General features: G+C 36.9%; 1 protein-coding gene across 1 annotated transcript; it reads right to left on the bottom strand.

The window, feature by feature from the left end:
- Positions 1-2,738: 2,738 nt before the first annotated feature.
- LOC141914960 (uncharacterized) lies at positions 2,739-3,835 on the bottom strand. The gene is made up of 4 exons (XM_074806313.1): positions 3,695-3,835; positions 3,290-3,491; positions 3,048-3,216; positions 2,739-2,923 (listed from the first exon to the last, which is right to left on the bottom strand). The coding sequence occupies exons 1-4, from the start codon at positions 3,777-3,779 to the stop codon at positions 2,840-2,842; spliced, it is 540 nt and encodes a 179-aa protein (XP_074662414.1). The 5' UTR covers positions 3,780-3,835; the 3' UTR covers positions 2,739-2,839.
- Between the last annotated feature and the right edge of the window lie 6,580 nt (positions 3,836-10,415).

Below are 10,415 nucleotides of genomic sequence, written 5' to 3'. Positions count from 1 at the left end.
ATGGTATATGCAGGAATAATTTGGTAGTTGAACAAACTGTTCGACCGTTTGGTCACGTATAGAAGAATGCGAATGAAAATGTTTTATAAACACGGGATTGACTGCCAAAAAGAAATCATAGAAAATATCGATGTCGATGTATTAGAAAGATTTAAACAGTAACTTTTGCAACACACAAACACGCACACTGCTTGGAAATGGTAATCTCGAAATTTCAAATCTCGAGATTCCGACTCGGAAATTTCGACACGATTTCATTTCAATTTCAAATTCAGAATAAAAGCGATTACAATGGCCTTTTAACACGGTTCCTGCATTTCAGTACGTTTTCATGTACACTGTTAATAGATAGTATTTTGTCCTATTTTCTAACTCGGGAAGTGAGTTGAACGGTAATTATCAGATTTTCTAGACACACTGTTGATACGACTGTCTAATATTCGCTAATTGAATCCATGTTATCGTAAAGCTTCATACGTGAAGGATTAGATCTGCTGAAATGCTCTTTGTCAAATTTGGTAAATCCCCTTGTGAAAGAACGATTCGCCGACCTTTGTATCAACTGCAGTTGGTAGGATTTACCACGTCGAGATGCATTGTTTAACTTGTTTCAATGGTAATCATTTTCAACGCAGGCGTTTTGATACTTGATTGTCTAGATACATCACAATATCAGGGCCGCACTTGGCATTCGAATTTCTTCAAGGGGGGCGAGTAACCCAGAAAGGGTAGTTCTATCGGATATAGCAATAATATTTGAAAAAAGGGCACTTGTCCAAAATCCTCTGCCCCGCTGGGTACGGCCCTGAAATATTGGAAGTTTACCGAACAAGACACATACGCCATAAGACATGGGCTATTCAGAGAGAAAATTAGGTCTACAGATTTCTTTTATTTGTAAATTGAGGCATATATGATGTGAGAGATACATCCGCCCACGCACACGAACCGAGACATATGTATTTGAATTCATGAATTCTGGATTAAAGAGATTATCGCAAAACGAAATTATTGGAACACCCATTTCATTTCTCTAAAAATTATTTAATTAGGCATATCGTGCCTGCACTTCATATGAAAATTGCGCTCTCATTATCGGTTATTAAATTCTTCATGCGTTGACAGTTGTTAGTAGAAACAAACGGTAATGATAGGGAGGGCTATTTCGTTTTCATTAAAACGATGAGACTAACATAGAAGCTTACATAACTTATACGATTGTGTTTCGACGACCCTAACGTCACCGAAAGGGCAACCAGTTTCGCACTCTTTTCACGACTGAAGTACTCATGCGCTCATAGGCGATATCAAATCATTGCTATAAAAAACGGCGAAAAACAGAAATAGTGTTTTAAGCCAAGGACTTCAACAAACTTTTCGATACATTGGCCATGAATTTAGTAGGGGCATTACAGGATGTGTAAGAATTATGATCAGCAAGGGCGGATCCAGGATAAGACACGAGAGGGGATTCCAAGGTGGAAATAAATCAGCATTGTAGCAAGAGCGAAGCACCAATTCTTTTTTCCATGAAAAATAGAAGCCACCAAATGCATTTTCCTGCATTTTACCAGTGAAATCTAACACTCAGTGACGTTGTTACAGCTGATATTTTTTTCAGAATCATGTGGAATAACAGTTTTAAAAGGAAATCGATTTTTTTCAGGGGGAAATTCCAGACACCCTGAAATCCCCCTCGATCCACCCTTGATAATGCTGTATGCGAACTCTCGTACGTGTGGAGACCATGCTGGGGAACTTGAATAACTTGTGCCTGTACACCGGGTACACCTTACTGAAGATGTTCTTTGCCGGGCGAGGTCCAAGAACTATGTAGAAAGCAACCCAATATGCTGTTTAAAGAGAAAACTATAGTCCCTACGCGGCAATTGCTTCCCACATTGCCTCGATGTTTGTTTTATTTATCGTATACGTGTCATCATTGCCGTAGATACATGCGAATATCACGAGGATACCTATCCACCGAAGTATACATCGTCTTGCTACAACTATCAATGATATAGACGGCGTTAGTTTATCGAATAACTTAGCAAATAATCTGTCAATTTTGGTGCGACGGTTCGATATGAAATGATAGTTGCAGGGACAACAACTATAGGCATTAGAGCTTCTATAGGGTTATCCTAAGTTATAAGAGACCCGAAAAAGAGTTTGTCGATTATGTCAGTTATCAAAAATTACATAACCACGTGTTTATATATGCAGTATCTTACGAGCAAGGAGTCAAATGTAAATGAGAAACCGTATTTTCCTACATGACATGACGTCGACAATAAAGGGTAATAGACCTCTTTTTCAGAAAAACACACAGATACATTCAAAGCGAGAAAACAAATATTTAATCTTGTTATCACATCTTTCTTAATCAAATGAGTTAAAAGAATGGGCTTCGGCTTATTTTGAAAGTTCGCTACTGTCAACTGAGAGCTTTCATTTGTTTTAATTTGTCAAAAAGTCTTTACTTTTCTTAGTCGGCACGTAATCTGACGTAATCTAAAAATCTCGTCTTGGATCACTAAAAAGATGAACTTTGAAATAAGTGGTGTGCGTGTTTAAAATGTGATTTAACTTAAGAAGTGTTTGAGCGTGCGCGCTTGTTAAACGCTGTAATACGCTATCAATAAACAATACGTTTCTAGAATCACAGATTGATCGTAAGATTTTTTTCGAATAAGATTGGCCAATCTCCAAGATGTTAAGATAAGTAAACCGTAAAATACATATACATCTTTTATATTGTGCCCACACTCGAAAGGAACATGTATATCCCACTTTGAACATATTACATTTCCATTTCCATTTTTTTTTGTTAACGTATTCACGCTTGAACCTCAACTGTCACGTCGAGACATAGGATCTGCTCGTTCCCCACCTTTGCCTTTGCCTCGATATAGTAAGTCCCCTGTTGAATGAAAATAAGAAATGCTGACGCACGATCGAAATTCCAGATGTGGGCTATAGAATGTCTAGACACGATTTAACATTGAACAGGATATTGGCAGAATGTGATGATATTTTACACTTACCGACGTGAGAAAGCCCAAACCTGTTGGAACTTTTGGTAATCTGACGACTGCCCTATCGGCTTTGTACTGACCGGTCACTAGGGGGCATGAGCATGGAATTGACATTTCGGCTAATATTGGGCAGATAATGTTGCCATGATGAGTAATCGTGTCACAAATGTCGTAGGAACTGGAATAAACAAGATGATAATTAATTTGTTTCCAGTATCTGTAAACCCAATCGCATTACCCGTTGACATTACCATGAACCGAGTGGTATTTCACCAATTGACACGCATGGAATAGGTATCCAGAGAAAAAATGCTTTCTTTTTAATCGACAATTCAAGTTTGGCGTCAATGATGTCTTTTTTTACGTCAGCTGTATAAGCCAGGTACGCCTCGCCAGGAAATGTGGGTACAGGCGGTGTCAGGCTCAACCTACGAACATCAACTTCGCTACCTCCTGGAAAAATAGAACGCGCTCATCCGTCAAAAATGCCTATAACAATCTTGTTAGAATTGCCGTCGTTTTTCATGATAATAAAGGTTTTTAGATATGTTATGATAATACGAGCGTTTTGCTTATATCGAAAACATTTTCGGTATTCTCAATCTAAAAATTCGGAACATTGTCTTTTTTACAATACATATATATATATATATTACCACAATCATTCCATTCTAGCGCAGAAGACTCAGCCAAAAATAAGAACGCAAGTATCTGTAATTCAGTCCGCATTATTTTTGTCATTGATTTTCACAGTTACGTATTCGCAAATGTATATACATGCGTTAGCGACGTTGTGAACGCGATATGGTGAGAACAAGCACCCGGCATTATCTTATCGCACCATTGCTTCATTTGATCAATTTCATTATCAAGATTAGAAATCTCTTGTAGTAATGTTGTACGCACATATGTGTGAAAATAACGAGTTTTCGACGATAAAGAAATTTAGTATACATATAGATTATGTACGTACATGGCTTGTTTCAGGGTCCCATCTAATGATATTTGATTAATTTGATTTGTACAGATTAGAGACATTCAAAATGTTTTGAAGGGGCTACTGGCTGGACCATACAGCGTGACTGGTTTTATGGGTTAGTTCGTGTTCGTCAAATGCGGACTCGAGGTCAAGATGTCGAGTTGTGACGGCAAAGCGATTGCAATAAAGAAGTATCTAGTTTCTAGAAACTGGAAACTCCTTTATTCTTAAGTTCACTGGAATTCGATACCAGTCCTCTGTACCGGGAGGCCTGACTCGGAGCACAGAGGGAAAGCCAAGGAAGTTCTTCGACTTTTGAAAATTCATTTTTTCTAAAGCGGCCTCTATTAGACTTTGACCCCCGCTACGGGCCTGACTGGTACTAATGAGAACGAGAACAGGATTTATGTCGAGATTCATGTTGAAATAAGTGCAAAGCTCTGACAAACGTCGGAACTCGGCGATATTAGGTTAGCTGATGTAAATAAAGTACGGAACATTTTGTTCAACTTTTATGGACTCAATAAAATCAAGCCGGAGAGAAGGTTTAGTATCCATGGTAGCGTTCATCCGTAAATCATGAGATTACATGTCTCCTAAAAGTTGCAGTATATCAATCGCCAAACAATCATTATCACCAATCAAAATCAATACTTGGGTAGAGAGGTCATTGCGAGTTGTCAATTTGCAGTAGTTTGATAAATGAGTAATGAATCAAACAACTACAGAGGACAGGATTGAGTATAACAGGATATTTCCACGGTATCTCCACACATTAAATTACCTTAGTATCTTGTAGGACATATTGATAAAAACATTAACGGGGATGAAATATTTCTTTAGAAAGTATTTTCTTCTTCAATGGTTTTGGCTACCTAAAACGGATATCTCCTTAAAGATAGAAGAAATTATGGAGTAATATCTTAGGATTCTATTTAACTTATTCTTGCTTAATCTCTGTATATAGTTTTCGTCCGATATACGGCATTATAGTTCAATGAATAGAGTTACTTTTTTGAGTTAAGCGGGGAATTTAGAAATGTATCAATGTGCTAGCTGAAATATGAAAGCGCAGTAATATGGAACTAAAAGTAGTTCCATGAAAATAGATCCTCGAAGGTGACGCACTCTACAGCAAGTAACGCCCTACATACGGTATTACTTCCCGCGGCAAGTTTCGCTCTAACTTTGAAAAAAATATTGGAAAGCAGGGTCCAGACCTAAACAAAATACAGTGGCAGTAAAAGGCAGATGAAATAACATCCATATTATTAAGTTGTTGACAGGTTGCCACCCTCACTCTAGCTGTCACTCTTGTCAACAATAATTGTCCTATATATATTATCCTTATACTATAATCCCGACGTCCCCTTCTTGTGTTTTTTTTTTAAATTTTGAGGCAGAGGTCAGTTTTCATTTTAACCATGGACTCGTGTCCATGTTTTAACCTACAGTGTATATGTATATAAGATTTAGAATATATGCTGTCCTTTATGTTAAATGATTTATTAGTGGTCTCTGTCTTTGCTCCAAAGCATTAGTATTAGTAGTCCGAGCGTTGTAAGAACCATCAGAAATCGGAATAGAATTAAATTCCATAAACTCGGTGAGAATAATTTTTGTATTTCTTATATTTTGTTAATCATTTTGGAATCATAAGTACCTAAATTTACCGTATTTTCAATTCAAATTATATATCAGATTATAAATCATTCCGATTTTTTTTTGAAATAAACGTATTTACGATGTATAGAATTATTAGTTTCCTTCTGGTCATCGATGGCCACGATAATCATATGATATATGTTAACTAGATTAGAATCTTTCTTTCCATTTTGGCTCGAAAATAGATATTCGTTCGAATGACTTAGAAACAAGAAAATTAACTTTAATAAATTATTTGACGCCTGCGAAAAAATGTAGAATTTCTGGGATAAGCTAATGTGGAATTGCAAATTTGAAATCGAAGTTTTAAGAAATTTGGGGAATTATGAGATTTGGCGATTGGGTAGATGATACAGTCTTCGACTGGTCTAATTAAAAAAAAAATTGTCAACTTGTGACCGACTTCGATTCACTTTTGCTCTAAGCTGGTCTGCAACTTCATTGCCTCCATGGTTGAAGAAAGAGCTCTTCTGATGTCTGCTTCATCATGACTTCGAGTAGCCAGCCGGCCCGGTCCCAGGGCCCGGTTTGGCTGTCACTCGATATCCTAGACTAGAGTCTGGGTTGAAGTAGACATCGTCATTTAAATAACTTATTCATGTTATTTTGTATGAATAACCCATGTGTCTTGTATTTTGTATTTTCTTATTCTAAAATTTGTAACTTTATTGAATTAGGGAATTTCATCCCGGAATTTCAATGTAATAAGGATCGATAAAGTATTATGCCATCAGTGGACGCGGAGCCGTATATGACAGCTATGCTATTATAGATTGCTAATCTCATGAAACCTGCATACCCCTAATATCGAACATATTTTCTAAAACATTTGAATATTGAAATTATTTGTTTACATGTTTTTATATAGACCGCTTGTAGCCGCCGATGAAATTCACGCCGGCCCTACTCAGATCGTAGATAGCTTCGTCATTCCACTAGCATCCCCATGTCAGGGTCTGACTTTTATATCAGACTTCCAAATCGTGTATACATCCGCCATTTAACCGAATAATCCGATTTACTTATCATTTCTATTTATGTCTGCCGCTCCTGATATAATCATACATCCTTTACTATTACAATACCTCTTATCATGATATTCAATGCAATATAACATTTCGACGTTCAAATAGAGGTCATTATATAATCACAGGGAGCCATTCTACATCTTTATCAATAATATTTTGCCAAATAGCTTGTATGTGTACACATAAACCTGTGACGTTTTGCACATCGATTTACGGTTGTCGTTTGTAAAATGACGCTGAATGGTTAACATTGTTTAGGTTTCATAATGGTAACGTTTTATAAGGCGTCAAAAAAATTCCGATTCAAACGATCAATGATCAGTCGGCGGAGCAAAATGTCCTATTGCGTGTTTTGTGGAATCCGTCAGCAGTGCAGTTCAACGCATTGTTAAACTGAGTACAAACCGCATGGATATATCATGTATGAATATAGCTGTGAGTTGAGTTATCCAGTTTCCAGTCGACCAGTCGGCCGGTCATACAGACGTGTCATAAGTCATCCAGGAAGAAAGACACTAAATATTTGGATGGATATATGAAAGCTGTGGGTACTAAAGTGTAATGGGTAGGGTAGTGTGATCTGTGTGCATTTGTGGCCAGCACACAGATCACATTGTTCAATGGGGTTTGGTCCAGGACTCGCGAGATTTTCAACAACACGGAAGTAACGTGTAAAAAATGATGACTTGAATTGCATGACTACCTACCACCCCTCATTATTGTTGGAAAACTAAACGTTCCGCACTGACTAAAAATTAGTAATAACATTTTAGAAATGGCCAGAATTTTAACTTAGGTTCTATCTCATTATTATTTTACTATTGCGATTGGTATAATTTTTTTTTAAACGGCCGTTAAGGCTTCATGTTTCGTCTGCAATTCACTGCAAATAGTTAAGCAACTACGCACATTTCAGTGTTTTTGGCAGCTGTACACTCAATCGGCACCGTTCGTGACTAGCTTCACCTCAGAATTATCATTAATTAACATCGCCATATCATATCATCAACTTATATTGTGCCTTAAAACCCTAACAGCCGAAATAATTGAAATGCACACACGATTTCTATCATTGAAAATTGAGAGAGTGGCCATGTTTGTGTTAGCTGCTTCGCGTAAATATCGCACGGTGGCGCACCCGCGCGGAGTGGGGCCGATACGTCCAGTTGACCAGACGGCCAGTCATCCAATCGTCCAGTCATCCAAGTAGTCAGCCGCACATGAATACAAATATGTGATTCGTCCATCCGCATTCTACAGTTGGGCCAATTGTGAGATTCGCTGCGATACGAGACGAACCTATCATAAAGCTATCAAACATCATAGAGTTTTTTTTCTAAACGCCGTAAAGCCTTTAATCTAGCAAAATAAAAAAAAATGAGCAGTTATCTCAACAATTTACAAAGAAATTAGTAAATCCAAGCGTAATAAGCTCAATAGTTTTTTCCTGTCAAAGTTGACAATGTTTGTGGAACCGATAATATTTGTAAATTAATCAAAGATAAGTTTGAAAATATATATAGTAGCGTAGGCTATTATTAAGCTGCGTTTGTGAAATTAACTGAAGATATAATAAGTGATGTCAGTAGTACATGTTGTGAAGGTCTTTGTCAGAAGAGTCATTCAGTTTGTTTGGGTGATGTTGCGAGTGCAATACAGAATCTTAAACCTCATGAAAATGACAGACTTAGGGCTCAGCAGTAATCATATTATAAATGCTCCTCAATCATTATTTGCTCATTTATTTATTTTGTTCTCGATTATACTGCGTCATGGTAAAGCTCCGGATTATTTACTATTAACTACTATCAATTTCTTTTCCCAAAAATAAAAGGAACAGTTTGATGGACTCAGAAAATTATCGCGGCATTGTCTTAAATGCTCTAGTCTTTCTAAAGTATATGACCTGAATATGATGAGTAAATTAGAAAATTTTTGACACACCTGCGAACTCCAGTTTGGTGGTAAAAAGGGTCATTCCACAACCCACTGCACTTTTACTATTACTGAGATTGTCAATTATTATACTACTAGAAAGTCCATGCTATATTTTTAGATGCATTTAAAGCTTTTGATCGCGCTTATTTCGAAAAATGATTCAAAATTTTGTATCAGCGAGGTATTTGCCCATTAGCATTAAGAAGTATTATGTATCAAGCACAAAAAAACACGTATATCATGGAACGGATGTCATTCTAGTTTATTCGATGCTAGCAATGTTGTAAAACAAGGCGGAGTCTTATCCCCTATACTATTTAATATATACATTGACATTTTGCTTTGTGACCGTAAAAAGATTGGCATTGGCTGCTACATCGGAAACCAATATGTTGGAGCCAGTGGCTATATAGATGATGTCACCTTACTTGCTCCTGGTAAACACGCAGCTAAAGCAATGTATGAAACCTGTGATGATTTCGCTATTGAATATGACTTGCTTTTTAATGCTGTGAAAAGCGCTTATATGGTATTTGGTAGTTCTACTAAAAATTATTCATCCTTAGTTGTTGATAACTCCACCGCAGATTTTGGAAATTTCTTCAATCATGTATCAATTGAGATAACCCAATATTAAGTTTTTGTGGCAGCCTTGCTTTTTATGGTAGTAATTCGCCTGTCAGTAACAGTTTGAATCATATTTCTAGTAGATACAAATTTAACACATTTCTATTTTAAACCATTATTCCTGATATCCAGCTCTCACTACCCACAGTTGAATATATTGAAGCAGCCCAGCATATCTTTGACTTTGGTTTATGCACTATTTTATCCATCCCCTGACTTTCAATTTAACAAAAATGAGATAAAAGACCTAATCAACCATTATTGTATGTGCTAAGTCATGTAGCCTGCACGTAACTTTAAATCTATGTCCTTAAATTATTATGCATGTAAATAGGTTTTTCAAATTGAATGTGCATTTTTGTATTTTTGTATTCTCTTTTTCTCCTATAGTCTGTACTTTTTGTACGAAATAAAGACATATCATTATCATAATGAACCATATGATCCATGTCAACTGTATTGTATCTGATTTGGGGATGAAATAAACTAGTACTTTCAACTAGTACTGAGGGGCCGATTGCAAGTATAGTCGTGTAATTCGTTCCGTTCTTTCTGGACCTCGAGGAAACAGTTAGGTCCGTTGTTGTGAGGAGAGAATCTCCGTTCAAATACATGAATTGATCCCGGCACCAACCAATGATATGGACCTCATATTCGAAGTCTAGTCTGTTAATCGGAATAAACCTGCCAAAATCGCTTTTAACTGAGAAAACTTTTTTCCGAGTTGTGGCCGAGTTAAGCCGCCTCCGAAATTTGAAGATAAGTCATAAAAATAGACTTTATTTTTTTCTATTCCCGTCTGTGAAACGAATTCGGCGAAAAAATGAACAAACAATTTATTTTCACCTCCGCCCAATGAGAATCCTTTAAGTTATCTGTTTTCCAGTCAATCCCTGTTGGTTTAACATTCCTTTCTCTTCTGCATCTCGATTGTGACAGGTTGCGTTTTACCATCCACCATCCTCTTCCTTAGTACCTTTCGATTCGGTCCTCTCTTTTAGTTTATCGTCACATATCAGCTAGTGGTCGCATAAAGGGCACAATGTTGGAACTTTCTTAGCCCACTAAGGTGTATTAATTCATTATCTAGGTCAAACAGCTAGGGCGTTTGGGCCATAATTTAATGATTTCTAATTGATA

This window comes from Tubulanus polymorphus, chromosome 1 (genome assembly GCF_964204645.1).
Source record: "Tubulanus polymorphus chromosome 1, tnTubPoly1.2, whole genome shotgun sequence".
NCBI classification, from domain to species: Eukaryota; Metazoa; Nemertea; class Palaeonemertea; order Tubulaniformes; family Tubulanidae; genus Tubulanus; species Tubulanus polymorphus.
The sequence above is the reverse complement of the archived record's forward strand: the minus strand, read 5'-3'. Positions and strand labels throughout refer to the sequence as shown.